Here is a 16,288-nt window from a genome sequence, read left to right as displayed (position 1 = left end):
CCATCCTTCTTTAATTAGAATACCACCGTACTCACCAGGTTCTACATGTTGCTTTCATAACATCACCAGGAGCATACATTTCCCCATTCAGTGTGCATGGACACTGTTCAACCGGAACACATGTTCGGTTTTTTGAAATGTCATCCAAAACAGTCCCTGTCAAAGGTGAAAGCAAATGAATGGCAAGCATTTTTATGCCTCCTGAATGTACATAACATAATACTTGGGAACTTTTGAAAGGTGTTCCCCCCGCCTGGAGGAAATTTAGGGGCAGGGCAGGTACCCTTCATATCATGGACAAATTGTGTTCCAATATTTCATAGCAATAAATCTGAATAGAGACCGAAAACCATAGGTAATGAACTAAATATAAAGTGCACAGCATACACAGTCATTTGGCCATTTGGCATAGTTGAATTTAAGTTACATATTTTATAAAGAACCTGGTTTAGCTTCAGAATCACAGATAATTTCCACTTTAAACCTGTTCCTAAATAAGATAATTCCTCCTAGAATGGCTATTTTTTTTCTACTAAGCCAGGAAAACACTCCCAGCTCCATTGAGCATCTTTACCTTCTCCTTAGGGACATAATCTGGGTTGTCATGCCTAGCCAATCCATAAACAAGTCATTTCTGAGCCCCATCTAACAGTGAAGCCCTAACTCAGCCCTACCTGAAAGTTAAACTGTCAGGTTCTAACTTTTAAACCTCTATTATCTTCTGATTGGATGACACTTCACCCAGCCCTGATTATCTTCTGGGTCTCCAGGATGCTGACCCAAGGTCTATCCATCACAATGTCCTTTTACCTTCTGGGCAGAAGCAGCCATATGTACAGTAGCTGGAACAGCTGTAATCTGGATTGGAACATGTTTTGAGACAGGGAGAACCACACTCTTTGTAGATTTGGTTAGCTGGACATCTTCCCAAAGCTTTAAAACACAATGGTTCAGAGAGTGAAGTTAGGACAGACGGGAAGGAAAGAAGTATGGCAAATTGTCAAGAAGCAGAAAAAAGCAATGGAGAATAGCTACAGGGGGAACAAGGAGCAACAACCACAATAAGGAGCAGCTGAAACACTGGTGGGGAGCATACTTTCTTCCTGTCCTCATTGGTAGCCCTGTCTTAATATATGTAAATAATGAGGCATTTACTAGCTGTGCACATTTCATTTCAGAATACCGAAGCTGACGTTTATGGTAGTTTGGTCAATGTGTTGTTAATATCTGAAATGTATAATCATGACCCGGCACCTCATAATAACTTACAGCAGAAGTCAGTGCTCCTCCAATCAGACACTTCCTGATGGGACATGGCACACTGCCTGGAGTACTCCGAAAGAGTAGCACAAGTACAGTTCCTCTGGCCTTGATCAGGGCAGTTTTGCATGTCAAGTTGGCAGCGGATAACAAACCCTTTCCTTGAGATGTTGCAAGATTGAGACACGAGTCCTAGAAGTTGGCTGCAGATCCTAGCCTATTGGGAGAAGAAAGAAAGGCAGTTTCAATGAATGCAATGCATTTTGGGACAGGGCGCGATTGTACCACAGACTAAATTGCTTTGACAGCTTGTTACCAAAAGCATTGAGTAGGAATGTGTGCCTATCGTTAATGTAGTCTCCCCCTTATCACCATATAATTTATGGACTGGCAAGCAAAAGGCCACAGGCGGCAGTCCCTGGATCCAATGGTGGCAAAACTTCCCACCTTGCTTCCTGTTGTCTGAGGGCTGAATAACATTTAATCTTGAACGGGAGAGTAGATAGGCAGAATTACATGTGATATCTGTTGCCTTGTAGGGATTAAAAGGAGGGAGTAAGACACGCAAAGCTATATTTTTATTCTTCCTTGTCTATCTAACATTAACACTTCAGGCCGTTGCCCTGACTGTGACTCTCCAGGGTTCCAGACAGGAGTCTTCTCCAGCCCTATCTGCATTTGACCTTGGATCTTTTGCATGTTCTGGTCTTTTATCACATTTTGAAAAGTCTTAATAATTTTTTTTTTATAAAAAAGAAATGAATGGATCCTTTTTTTATTTGCAATGCGCAGGGGCCACAGCAGGGGGCAAATGGTTGAAGCCCCTGCATCATCCTTCCACCAGAGTTCCAATCCAAATCTGGCCCCAGCACATCTGATATGTGAATTGCCAAAAAATAATATTTTAAAATAAATGCATCCTTTTCTAGCAATGCATATTGTCCGTGTGTGTGTGTGTGTGTGTGTGAGAGAGAGAGAGAGAGAGAGAGAGAGAGAGAGAATGCATGGATGGGAGTGATATGTTTATGAGAATGTGGATAGCGATGACCACTTTGGGCTCTGGCCACACTCATTTGGGGCTCCTGCCCTGCTACTAAGAGAATACAGTCTCCATCCTGTTGTGCTGAAGCTAGAATGTGAGAGAAGCAGGGAACTAACTGGGGAGAATGCCACTCCCTCACAGCTGGAAAGCCTAAATTCTCCACTTTTGAAAATCCCTTTTATGAAAAACCTCCAAAAAGATAGTAAGAGGTTTGCTCATCCCATTCCATGCTTTCCTCCCAGTTCTTTCAGACCGACTTAGCCAATCTACTACTGTATCTTCAATCATGGCAGTGTTTTCTCAATTACTGCCTCTGTCCAAAAGTATTGAAAGGTAGGCAGATCCAGAAAAATGATATGGTACATACATATTTCTTGCGAGGAACGTTAGAAACTGTCATTTCCTCAATTGGGCAGATCTCTGCAGGATCATCAATTTTATGTAGGGCGGCATATTTTTGAGGGTCCAGAAGTTTGTCTATTAATCAAAGTATAAAGTCAGTTGAGTTTGTTAGTAAAGAGTTCATCTTAGGCAACCTATGCACTACATAAGTGAGGGTCCATTTATACACCTGACCCATTTTACATTAAAAAAACAACAACCATGCATGTATGAAGATAGGCAGGTGGCTTGTTGTTGTCATCAATCTCTGGAAAAATAAAACATCAAAAGTGGAGTTTTTAAGGGCAGTAAAATGATGGTTTCTCGACTCTAGTCATGCTCTTCCCTTTATGGAAGGGCTGTTGACCCAGTGAACATCTTTGCAGAAGGCAATGTTTGCCAATTTCCCCATTCCACTACAGCCCCTATACTCTATAGAAGTTTGGGGGACCCTCCAAACAGCACAGAAGATGGCATAGGAGGAGGGGCTTGGCAAAAAATTGCCTCCTCACCTTTCCTGTTAATGGAAACCTCCACTAGATTGAAAACTCAATTGGATACAACCAATGCTTTTACCTTTTCTTATTATAATACCACAGAAAAGTGATGGGAAATAAAAAACATGGGACCTTACTGCCATGTGTGAGCAAGTGGTCCTCATATTATCTCAGGGTCTTCTTTATTTTATCAACTATACTAGAGGTTTAGGCAATTAGATGACAATGTTTGGCTTAATAAGTTGTCATGAAATCCAAACCTTTCTGTCTTTTATTTCTGCACTGGAAAAACTCACCTTCACTCATAAACTCATTTAATTCTTTCCCATCAAAGTTCCCACACAGTCCACATGTTCTTGTCATGTATTTTTCCTCAATCAAAACCTAAAAGAGAAAACTGAATTAATTAGAAAAATAGTTATGCATTGTATCTTGGTAAAATACAAAGCCCTGAGTGACTCAGGTCTCAAGTACTTAGAGGAGAGCTGCTTTCTGCCAGCCCATACATTAAGATCTGCTGAGAAGGCCCTCTTTGTGATTCTGCTACCCAATGTAGCACATGTTGCTGTGATGTGGGGAATAGTCTTGTTGCTAAGGCTCCCTGTCTGTGAAATTCCCTTCCTGTAAAATAGAGGGGACTAAGCATTTATGCCCCTTCATGGATCACTGCCTTGTCGTGGCGAAGGGGCTTGAATTACTCAGGGAAGCTATGGACAGGTCAAGATGGACAGGTCATAGTAGAGAGTTTGGACCAAACGTGATCCACCTGGAGTAGGAACTGGCAACCCACTCCAGTATCCCTGCCAAGAAAACTCCATGGACAAAGACAACAGGCATATAAAAGATATGACGCTGGAAGATGAGCCCCTCAGGTCGGAAGGCGTCCAACATGCTACTGGGGAAGAGCGGAGGACAAGTACAAGTAGATCCAGAGCTGATGAAGCGGCTGGGCCAAAGCCGAAAGGACGCTTGGTTGCGGATATGCCTGGAAGCGAAAGGAAAGTCCAATGCTGTAAAGAAAAGTATTGCATAGGAACCTGGAATGTAAGAACCATGAACCTTGGTAAGCTGGATGTGGTAAAAAGTGAGATGGCAAGAATAAACATTGACATCCTAGGCATCAGTGAACTAAAATGGACAGGAATGGGCGAATTCAGTTCGGATGACTATCATATCTACTACTGTGGGCAGGAATCCCGTAAAAGAAATGGAGTGGCCCTCATAGTCAACAAAAGAGTGGCGAAAGCTGTACTGGGATGTAATTTCAAAAATGATAGAATGATCTCGATGCGAATCCAAGGCAGACCTTTTAACATCACAGTAATCCAAGTTTATGCACCAACTACCAGTGCTGAAGAAACTGAAATTGATCAATTCTATGAAGACTTACAACACCTTATAGAAATGACACCAAAGAAGGATGTTCTTCTCATTATAGGGGATTGGAATGCTAAAGTAGGGAGTCAAGAGATAAAAGGAACAACTGGCAAGTTTGGCCTTGGAGTTCAAAATGAAGCAGGGCAAAGGCTAATAGAGTTCTGTCAAGAGAACAAGCTGGTCATCACAAACACTCTTTTCCAACAACACAAGAGACGACTCTACACATGGACATCACCAGATGGGCAACATCGAAATCAGATTGATTATATTCTCTGCAGCCAAAGATGGAGAAGCTCTATACAGTCAGCAAAAACAAGACCTGGAGCTGACTGTGGCTCAGATCATCAGCTTCTTATAGCAAAATTCCAGCTTAAACTGAAGAAAGTAGGAAAAACCACTGGGCCAGTAAGATACAATCTAAATCAAATTCCTTATGAATACACAGTTGAAGTGAAGAACAGGTTCAAGGATTTAGATTTGGTGGATAGAGTGCCTGAAGAACTGTGGATGGAGGCTCGTAACATTATACAGGAGACAGCAACGAAAACCATCCCAATGAAAAAGAAATGCAAGAAAGCACAGTGGCTGTCCAAGGAGGCCTTACAAATAGCGGGGGAGAGAAGGCAAGCAAAATGCGAGGGAGATCGTGAAAGATACAGGAAATTGAATGCAGATTTCCAAAGAATAGCAAGGAGAGACAAGAGGGCCTTTCTAAACGAGCAATGCAAAGAAATAGAGGAAAATAACAGAATGGGAAAAACCAGAGATTTGTTCAAGAAAATTGGAGATATGAAAGGAACATTTCGTACAAAGATTACCACAATTAAGGACAAAAGTGGAAAGGACCTAACAGAAGCAGAAGACATCAAGAAGAGGTGGCAAGAATACACAGAAGAATTATACCAGAAAGATATGGAGATCTCATACACCCCAGGTAATGTGGTTGCTGACCTTGAGCCAGACATCCTGGAGAGTGAAGTCAAATGGGCCTTAGAAAGCCTCGCTAACAACAAGGCCAGTGGAAGTGATGATATTCCAGCTGAACTATTTAAAATTTTAAAAGATGATGCTGTTAAGGTGCTACACTCAATATGCCAACAAGTTTGGAAAACTCAGCAGTGGCCAGAGGATTGGAGAAGATCAGTCTACATCCCAATCCCAAAGAAGGGCAGTGCCAAAGAATGCTCCAACTACCGCACAATTGCACTCATTTCACATGCTAGCAAGGTTATGCTTAAAATTCTACAAGGCAGGCTTAAGCAGTATGTGGACCGAGAACTCCCAGAAGTGCAAGCTGGATTTCGAAGGGGCAGAGGAACCAGAGACCAAATTGCAAACATGCGCTGGATTATGGAGAAAGCTAGAGAGTTCCAGAAAAACATCTACTTCTGCTTCATTGACTACGCAAAAGCATTTGACTGTGTCGACCACAGCAAACTATGGCAAGTTCTTAAAGAAATGGGAGTGCCGGATCACCTCATTTGTCTCCTGAGAAATCTCTATGGGGGACAAGAAGCTACAGTTAGAACTGGATATGGAACAACTGATTGGTTCAAAATTGGGAAAGGAGTACGACAAGGCTGTATATTGTCTCCTTGCTTATTTAACTTATATGCAGAATTCATCATGCGAAAGGCTGGACTGGATGAATCCCAAACCGGAATTAAGATTGCCGGAAAAAATATCAACAACCTCAGATATGCTGATGATACTACCTTGATGGCAGAAAGTGAGGAGGAATTAAAGAACCTTTTAATGAGGGTGAAAGAGGAAAGCGCAAGATATGGTCTGAAGCTCAACATCAAAAAAACTAAGATCATGGCCACTGGTCCCATCACCTCCTGGCAAATAGAAGGGGAAGAAATGGAGGCAGTGAGAGATTTCACTTTCTTGGGTTCCATGATCACTGCAGATGGTGACAGCAGTCACGAAATTAGAAGACGCCTGCTTCTTGGGAGAAAAGCAATGACAAACCTAGACAGCATCTTAAAAAGCAAAGACATCACCTTGCCGACAAAGGTCCGTATAGTTAAAGCTATGGTCTTCCCAGTAGTAATGTACGGAAGTGAGAGCTGGACCATCAAGAAGGCTGATCGCCGAAGAATTGATGCTTTTGAATTATGGTGCTGGAGGAGACTCTTGAGAGTCCCATGGACTGCAAGAAGATCAAACCTATCCATTCTCAAAGAAATCAGCCCTGAGTGCTCACTAGAAGGACAGATCCTGAAGTTGAGGCTCCAGTACTTTGGCCACCTCATGAGAAGAGAAGACTCCCTAGAAAAGACCCTGATGTTGGGAAAGATGGAGGGCACAAGGAGAAGGGGACGACAGAGGATGAGATGGTTGGACAGTGTTCTCGAAGCTACTAACATGAGTTTGGCCAAACTGCGAGAGGCAGTGAAGGATAGGCGTGCCTGGCGTGCTCTGGTCCATGGGGTCACGAAGAGTCGGACACGACTGAACGACTGAACAACAACAAAGCATTTATGACCTTAAGGCCACATTCATTCATGACCAGCACTCAGCAGGGGAGCTCATACTACTGCTTAGTGTCCCTACTTGAGACTTGTGCACAGAAGACACACATAGGTTGGCATACATAGACACACATCACCCTCTCCTAAGTTGATATGTGCAGATCAGAAGAGGAAGGTTTACAACCCCCTTTCCCTATATCAGATTATCAGTCTGATGACTGAGGTGAGCACAGATTGATAAAACGCAGCGTTGTGCCATTTTTGCCTGAGTCAACACACCTGAGTCAACACCAACCACAATTAGCACAGCAGCAAGCTCAACGAAATGTCTGAGAACCGCTTCGTGGGCTGCTGTCCAGGTCAGATTGACCTATGTTGCGTTATTAATCATGCAACTACCTGCTATTAGATGAGGGGTGTTTTGTTTTTTTGCTTTGCTTTTTTGAAAAGGAGACTTGTTGTGACACCTTGAAGGCCAACAGATTTATGCCAACAATTAATCTGCTAGTTTTTAAGGTGCCACAGCAAGACTCCTTTTTGTTCTTGCTGTAACAGGTTAACAGGCCTCCCTCGCTGGAATTTGTCATCCTGAAGAATGTAAGTGTTCTCTCCCAATCATATTTTCTATGGGTGAAAACAGATGACCACTTAACCATGTGGCTACTGCTTCAGCGTGTTCTACCTGTCAGCCCTAATCAGGTACGGAGTTTGTCATCCATAGGCTGTAGCAACCCAGGCATCCCAATGGAATGCAATGCCTGCTTCTACCCCTTACTTCCCTTTACTTGCAGGGAGGATGGGAAGAGCCAGCTCATGGCATGTCGAGAACCCAGTGGAGCGGCTGGTGCCCTTTGTGACCACTAGGGCAGGAGGCAGGGAGCATAAAGAGTAGGTAGCCAGTGCTAGGCATAGCCAGCTAATTCTAGTTTTGCTCCCATCCACGCCACCGCTGAGATCCCCAAGTGTGGTTAAGAGCGGTAGACTCGTAATCTGGTGAACCGGGTTCGTGTCTCTGCTCCTCCACATGCAGCTGCTGGGTGACCTTGGGCTAGTCACACTTCTTTGAAGTCTCTCAGCCCCATTCACCTCACAGAGTGTTTGTTGTGGGGGAGGAAGGGAAAGGAGAATGTTAGCCACTTTGAGACTCCTCCGGGTAGTGATAAAGTGAGATACCAAATCCAAACTCTTCTTCTTCTTCTCTTCCCAAGGGCAACACTTATACTAAGGAGGATGCAACTGATAGCCAGGGACACTCTCTGGACTGGTTGTAAGAAGGCAGATGGAGGCTGGCTTCTTCATTACAACCATGCAGTAATAATGTAAAACCTGTGCAATTTTTATCATTCCAAAAATATGCTCAGTAGATGAAAGCAAGACTTTACCCACCATGAGGTAATCATCATTATTCCAGAAAACGGCAAGCTCAATCTCCATCAGCTTGGCCACTAGGCGGATGGTGCGTCCAAAAGGTGTGATCTGAATTCCATTTCTGGTGTATGGCAGCCTGATAATACTGTTGGAGTAGTATGGGGAAGAGGAAAGAAGAAACACATAGACTTAGAAACTTAGTAATTCCAAGGAATTTCCAGGTTTTGTGTTCTAAGTCAAAAGCTGTCTTTTTTATCCAAACTTTTTTTTAATCGTCCATAAATTAGAGATGCTTAGCAGTGTCTATTTCTCACCATATATTTCCATTAAAATTAATAACCAAAAGTTTCCTAGTCACTTTTAACATTAAATTTAAAACTGTATTTCTTAAAGATCAGACTGAGTCTGGAAAAGACCACTATTCCCAATTAAGAACACAAGGCAGGTGCCATAGTACCAGCAAAAATAAGCATTTAACTCATTCATGCCTTTTATTATTAATATTCATGGGACTGTTTGGGAATTTTAAAAAAATGGAGGCAAAAGAGCTCTAAAATCTACTAGAAAACAATTTCAGTTAGGAGAGGCCTTAGCCTTGGATCACGCAACTGAAGAAACATCTGAGCATGTGTAAAATGCCATTCCTACTGTGACAGAATCTTGGGAGTATGGCAAAGTCCAGCTTTCACTTTTGACAAGCTGAAGAATTGGAAAGAAATGCCTCATTTCTGCCATCATGTTTTCATAAAGTGCAAAATATGTTGCTGTTGTTTGGTTAAACCCTAGGTTTTGGGGCAAACTCCTTTTGCATGGCAAGATTTATGTTTGTCTCTAAACAATTTCCATTAACTATAAAAATGAAAACCATGTCAATCACAAAGAATATTATGTCAAAAACTGTATTAACAACACCTTCAGAGAGGAAAAGAAAAAGGTCAGCTTGAAACCTGAACCTATAGTTGTTGATTTAAAAAAAGAGCAAAGCTTTCACCACATGAGCATTTTCCTATCACATGCTTACCCAACATCCTTGACTGATATGATGCCATTTTCAATTATGATAACATTGGGTCCCAACTCGATGATGATTCTGGTAATTTTTTTGTTGGGTCCACGACGGAACTGGATGTTGAAATCCGGGTTGACGTCATTGCATACGGTGGCAAAGATGTAATTGCAAGTCCCAGAAAAATCATACAAGTAGTTGTCAAAAGTTGAGAAATGCCCAGTTCCCCAGGTGGAGCATGAGCCCTTGTCCACAGCTTAAAGAAAGGAAGAAAAACTATAGTGAGGTTCTGTTTGGCTTTGATTATTCTGTTGGCCATTCTGAATGGCATTGTGCATATACTTTAGTAGTATTTTAATCAGTTGAATGGATTCTTCTTTTAAATCTGTCCTCCTGGCTCATGATACATAAGCATGGTGGGCATGTACCGTGTTGTCTGCAAACAATTACTTTTTTCTAAGAGTTTCCATTCATAGCAGATGCCCCTATGAAGTCCCCGTCCCATGTGCTTTTTAAAAAATCCAGCTTTCCTTGATGCAGAATTTGCGCTGCCTGGATACAGAATTGTAATAGTTTTTTAAAGTAAAAAATTCATGCCATCTTGCATGTATCTGACCTTTGAAGTACTGTGAACCTTTTATCACAATTTTTCACTAAAAGAAGGGCAGTAATACCTGTATGGTGAAGACGGGCATTATCTAGACTTCTCAACTCTTCAGAATAGGTTTCTAGAAAATAGGAAAAGGTGCATATGTCAAGTCTACATAAGTTAGCATTTCTAATTATCCTCCAATCAAATGCATTTTCATGGTGAAAATATGACCCAATCCTATCCTTTAGCTCATTTTATTTTGTGGAATGTCCGCAGGCGTATCTCATTATTAGGAAAGTAAAGAAAAGGGAATGAAAAAATGATCATGATTTTTCTCTCTCCACTGCAGGGAAGCCTGTCCCTGTAGGTTCTACTTCTAGGAAAAGAAATACTCACCAAGGTCAAGCCATTCAGCACTCTTTTGGCCTAAAGTGAAACAAAGGTACAGTATACTGGTTGTATTAAAATAACTTACTATTTATTGGTGAACCCTATAACAGAATTTCAAGTCCCACTACTAGAAAACAGGGCATAATGATAATACACTTCCCCTCCCCAACGAAAGGCAAAAGAAAAACACACACTCTTAGATGTTATATTTTCAAAAGTAGAATTTATCAAAACACACACACACACACACTGTTTTGTTAATTGAATTACTTTTTGTGGCTTCAAATATAACAGCAAAGTGAAAACATTTCCATCCTTTGCCTGGCACAGTGGCACATTTTGACCCTGAAGAATTGTCCCATGGACTTGAAGCTCGAAACAAGCATTCTAAACTATTGGGAATACTGTACTATATACCATTCTTTTCCCAAGCATTACTTGACCTCTGACCATTCAGCACTGATATTCTTCTCTTGAGAGAGACTTTTTGAGAAACCTACAATCACAGTGAAATGTCCGGATGCCCTCCAGATATTGTTGGACTACAAGTTCCATCATCTGTGACCATTGGCCATAGAGGGAGTTGATGGGAGTTGTAGTCCAACAACATCTAAAGGGCACTTGGCTGGGGAAGGCAGGCCTTGAGCCTCGTTATAGGAGGAATCTCATTAAGGTGACTGCTCTCCTGCAGTTCCATCCCATTTTGCTGCAGAGATGTTACAATGAAAGAAGTAGACCAGAAAGTGCTGACAACATGTTTTCTTCCCCCACTGGTGTTGGAAACTATTCCTGCACCATTTCTCCCATTCCAGTATCACCAGGAACACATGGAATGGGGCTGGGCCAGAACAACAGCCCTACCACTCCTGTTGCAAAAGAAAGAGTCCACAATGGATGTTAAATGTGCAAATTATTACCTCCTCCTAGTGCCACTTCCTGTCTTTGAAAGGAGGCACCTATGAAATAAAAAAGGAAATTAAATAGAGAATAAATATACAATTAATTGAAACGAACAACTTTTCACAAGTATTCTTGGGATTATGCATCTTGGTTTTAAACTCATGAATGAAATAATTATTTAGGTTAAAAACAACAACAGTTGACCAAGTGGATATTGTCTGCATTAAAGCTATTTGAGTTTAGGTTAAGTTATACTGTGCTAATCTTTTGCAAGCACATATACTCCATCAAGAGCCCACCGGACAACCCATCATTCTGAGAACCCTTACTCAGCCAGCACAATGGATAAGCAGCAGTAGCTTTTTAGAATACAGTAAGTATAGAGCTGTGGTTTTTTTTTTTTTTTTAAATAAGGTAGTAGTAGCATTTTTATCAGGAGAGAGAAAATGATCACCAGTGTCTTGTGAGTGCAGAGGTAGGGTTTCCATATATGTTATGGAGCTGTCTCAATTTAATAGTCACATTAAATGGACAGGCAGTTTCCCCTTCATAATATTGCAGTAGCAAAAGAAGCTGCATGCATCTGGCAAAGTTTACCATTTTATGCCACAGCTATCTTTCATTGAATTAGGAATGTTTAGCCAGGAGAAGAGGCAATTAAGAGGTGATACGATAGCCATTGTCAAATAGCTGAAGAGTCATCAAAGATATGAAGGAGCAAATTTGTTTTCTGTTGCTCCAGGGGACCAGAGGGCAAGACCTGAACCAACATGTTCCAATTGCAGCAAAAGGGATTTTGACTAAATTTCAGTAAGAACTTTCTAACAATATGAGCTGTTCAACAGTGCAGCCAATTGTTTTGGAAGATGGTGGGCTCTCCTTTATCAGAGGTTTTGAGGCAGAAGCGGGATAGTCTTCTATTAATTATGTTGTAACAGTGGGTTTTCTGCATCGGAAGGGGTTGGTTTAGATGACCTTTGAAGTACCTTCCAACCAAGAACTTGGCTCTGTATTAGACCTGACAATCCTGATATTTAGCAAGGGCTGGTCTCAGAACTGAATTTGCTTATTTCCTTCTACATTTGCCCACAATAAGTGGTTTTGTCAATGATATATGAGTTAACCAAGTGTGGAATGATATATTTTGGTATTCGCTGCATAAAAGTAGTGGAAGGGGTGTGGAAAAGACAGTATCAAAAACTTCCTGATGGCTAAACGGGAAGGAAATAATATCTACTTTGCATTTTATTCCAGGAACTTTTACCCATGGAAGATGCCTGACAACAGATGGAATTGTGCCAAAGGTAGTTTCTGACATTACTATGCTATTCCTGTTATGAAGCGAATCGACACCATTGTGGAAATGGATTGTTTCAAGATGCTACTGTAACTTCAGAAACAAAATCTTTACAGCTCTGACCCAGCATCAGAGACCAGCATGATCAGGCCCATGCTGACACCCCTGGGGCACAGAAGGACCCATCATCAGTCCTGCTCACACCACCATTGAGGGCTTCATCCAGCATTGCCACCAGGGTTCCCACCATCGGCTTCTCCTGCTCTACTGCTGCTTTTTGCTGCTGCTGCCAGTCACTGACTCCCTGGACATATTTACTTGGCTTGACTCCCACCCAGCTACTGCTGCCGCCGGGAAAGATAAACATGTCCAGGGGCAGCACAAGAACAATAGGCAGCGGCGGCAGCAAGCAACAGGGCATGCTCCCAGATGACACAATCACTGTTGCTCTCCCTCTGGACATGTTTACTTGGCAGGCAGTGACATTTTTTTGCAGAGGAAGTGAGCCAAGCACTTATCCACTATGCATGGGCACCATCTTAGAGTGCCCCAAATACAAAGCCCAGTATGGACACTGTACATTGCATTTTAGGCAATCTAAAATTATAGCTGTCCACAGCAGGTCTGAACAGTATTGGCTTATTTCTTATTCAGAAACTTTGCATTGTATTCAGCTAACTTAATGCAATGTATGTCCAAGTATGACCAAAGTTAGTCCTGTGAGAACAGTAGATCAATGAATCAGCACAATCAGCACAAAGATTTACACTTGCATTCCAGGACTCCTCTACTCTTCTCCCTCACACACCCATTTACTGTGCTGTGTGTCTCCCCCCCCCAACACTCTGGACACTGCTGTTTTTCTAGAAAAAGAGGTGCCAGAACTCACCATGAACGCCTACCTTGTTATCTTGTAATGGTAATGGCACCCACCTGAGAGGTGCCGGAAATGAGTTCCGGCAAGTTCCGGCTGAAAACAAGCCCTGCCTCTGAAGCAGATTTGGGGTGAATACATGGCATGCACACAGGGAGGAGAGGCAGGAAAGTCCCATTATGCAAGCATAAATCCTTGCACTGACAGAATGCTTACTTAATGCTGCATTGGATACAAGGCAATGTAAACCTTCAGCTCCAAATCACAGGACCAGACCACAGCTGCAGTTCCACATAGAACAGTATTCACTATTGCCCATGCAATCAAAATAGCAAAAAAAAGAAAAGCGCTTAACGCTAGGTACAATATTTGTTCCTCTCAGAATTTTTCATATGTAGGACCTGTGTGTCCTGTGTAGGACCTGAACCAATTTACAAGAAAGGAGATTCAGACTAAACATTAGGAAGACCTTCCTGATGGTAAGAGCTGTCCAATAGTGGAATGGACTGCCTTGGAAGGTGGTGGACTCTCCTTCATTGGAGGTTTTAAAACAGGTTGGAAGGACATCTTTGGGCCAAAATACACGTGACGCTAAACACATCATTTGAAGACCCTTATATTGGATGTGCTGATTTCCTTAAGCAGCAATCCTATGCACATTTTCCTGGCAGTTAGTCACACTGAATTCAGTGAGACTGACTTCTGAGTAGACTTTTAGAGGTCTGTACTGCTAAGGAGGTTTATAAATTGATCTGTGAAATTTAAGTGAACTTTTAAATTGTTCTTTCTGGGGTTGTTCTACAAATCTATCTTTCAGGAATATGTTCTCCTATGTGGTTAGTGTCACATGGGTCATTAGGTGCAGTAGATAATATAAAATAAATAAATTTAGAACTGTTCAGAACACCTCTGTATTGTTTTTAGAAAGAAAGACTTAAAACTATGTGCTTGGAATGTTTTTGGCAGTCCTGGGACCAGTTGTAACAGCAAATAATTACAGGTGAAAAAGAAAAATTGCAAATAACAAGAAACCACATTCCAGAAGAGAACCAAAATGAGTTACAACAGAGTTTTAGATAAGAACTATATACATTTAGTAAGTTGGAAGAACAGCACATCTTTCACAGACTTACCTGATAACCTGTCTGAATGATCCATATGATTCTGATCTGAGTAATAAAGAAAAATAAATTTTATGAAACAAAAACTATGAAAGTAGAATATAAAACAGATATTTTGAAACCACAATTGATAGCAAAGTGTTTATAGCTACCTTCATGGAGTATAACTGCATTAGCTATTAACCTGTGATAGGTAAATAGAACCTCCTTCTTCAGAGGCAAAATACCTATAATTACCAGATTCTGAGGACAAATGGGGTCAACTTCATGCTCTGTTTGTGATCTTCTATAGGAATCTAGCTTGGGATGCTGAACTACATAGATCTTTGGACAGATGCAGTAAGACAAATCTTACATTCCTAGAAGGATTCACAGAACAAATTTGTTCTTCGAATTAAAAAAACGTCGAAGTCTATATCTTCTTGCATGGAAGCATCTTTCAAGTGTAATATACAAAAGAATGTATTGTTGTTGGGTATAATAGTTGGGTTCCATCCTAGAAGAGTTTCATGTACAAATATGCAAGATTGCTGAAGGAATATGTAAGATCTCTTGCTTCTGGGACCATTGGAGGTTGGTATTTTTTGCAGTTTCCAGATCTGAAAGTGTATTCCATTGAAGGTTTTATATGTCAAATAAAGAGGATGAATGCTGAACTGTGGCATGAAAAGCAGGGAATGTTCCACAAGTACCCAAGAGAAATGTCAAAGTGCAAAAGTCAAGAAGAGAACAATCAAATCATTCAGTTTTGCCTAAATATATCGTGTTTCAAACCAGTCATTCCCACTTTATAATCACACTGGGATCCTTCCTTCCTTCCTTCCTTCCTTCCTTCCTTCCTTCCTTCCTTCCTTCCTTCTTATTTGGTAAGGTAAAATCTTTATTACGGTCAAGGACCAGAAAGCTTCTTATTTGGTTAATTATATATGGTGGGCATTCCACACAAGCAGTGTCAAAGAAAAGAAGTGAGGTTAACTTATCTATAGCATCTTCTACCACTTTATTGCATCCTATACCTATATATTGTATGTCCTCTAATGCTTTGGCATCCTTTACACCCAAAATGACAAGATTGAAAGAAGACCCATGTTATCTATGTATATTCTAGATGTGATTTTAGACTTACCTGAACTATGCAGGAGGCTGCAGAGGAGAACCAGTAGTGCCCCAAACATGATGTTGAGTAGAGAGTCCTTTCCCCCGCCTTGGACTCTCCTCCTCCCCTATCTACTCACAATGGGCAGTGCTGCTGCTGCCACTCTAGCCTCACCTTGTCAAGCTTGGATGCTTTATATATAGCATTACAAGGCCCTCCCTTATTCCCATGCACATTCTGAGATGGCCACAGCTGGGTAAAGTGGAGTAACCGCCAAACAGGATCTTCACTTTATCAGGCGTAATGCACGCAAATGCTATCTGGAAAAATAAAAGAAAAATACGCCTCCTCTACTTGAGTATCATTTTTCCATAGCTAGTTCAATGGACTTGGCTTGCAACAGTTTACACAAACACTTTTAACAGTATTTGCTGTAGAAGTGTGGTGTGGAGTCCAAAAGAAATGCAGATCTGTAGTGCAGAAAATCTGATAACCCCGATAAAGGTGGAATGTAGCACATGGAAGATGGAGCAAGCTTGTTTTCTGCTGCTCTGGAGGGTAGGACCCAAAACTAATGGATTTAAATGACAAGAAAGGAGATTCTGAC

At 41.5% G+C, this 16,288-nt stretch overlaps 1 protein-coding gene and 1 long non-coding RNA gene across 2 annotated transcripts in view; both read right to left on the bottom strand.

The window, feature by feature from the left end:
• The window catches only part of MUC6 (mucin 6, oligomeric mucus/gel-forming), a 44,907-nt gene extending 33,817 nt beyond the window's left edge, over window positions 1-11,090 (bottom strand). The window contains exons 1-10 of the mRNA XM_033138541.1: window positions 11,015-11,090; window positions 10,400-10,429; window positions 10,086-10,139; window positions 9,427-9,667; window positions 8,424-8,550; window positions 3,477-3,564; window positions 2,670-2,779; window positions 1,270-1,477; window positions 811-933; window positions 36-156 (exon numbers count right to left, since the gene is read on the bottom strand). Coding sequence (XP_032994432.1) covers window positions 36-156; window positions 811-933; window positions 1,270-1,477; window positions 2,670-2,779; window positions 3,477-3,564; window positions 8,424-8,550; window positions 9,427-9,667; window positions 10,086-10,139; window positions 10,400-10,429; window positions 11,015-11,090 — 1,178 coding nt within the window. The remainder of the gene's footprint in view (window positions 1-35; window positions 157-810; window positions 934-1,269; window positions 1,478-2,669; window positions 2,780-3,476; window positions 3,565-8,423; window positions 8,551-9,426; window positions 9,668-10,085; window positions 10,140-10,399; window positions 10,430-11,014) is intronic.
• Window positions 11,091-11,309: 219 nt separating this feature from the next.
• Window positions 11,310-15,838, bottom strand: LOC117050058. Its single transcript, XR_004427054.1, has 3 exons — window positions 15,712-15,838; window positions 14,598-14,633; window positions 11,310-11,349 (listed from the first exon to the last, which is right to left on the bottom strand). It is a non-coding gene; the product is annotated as an uncharacterized LOC117050058 (long non-coding RNA).
• Between the last annotated feature and the right edge of the window lie 450 nt (window positions 15,839-16,288).

The sequence above is a fragment of the Lacerta agilis genome, chromosome 1 (assembly GCF_009819535.1).
Source record: "Lacerta agilis isolate rLacAgi1 chromosome 1, rLacAgi1.pri, whole genome shotgun sequence".
NCBI lineage: Eukaryota > Metazoa > Chordata > Lepidosauria > Squamata > Lacertidae > Lacerta > Lacerta agilis.
Note: the sequence above shows the minus strand (reverse complement) of the source record. Positions and strands in the feature narration are given on the sequence as shown.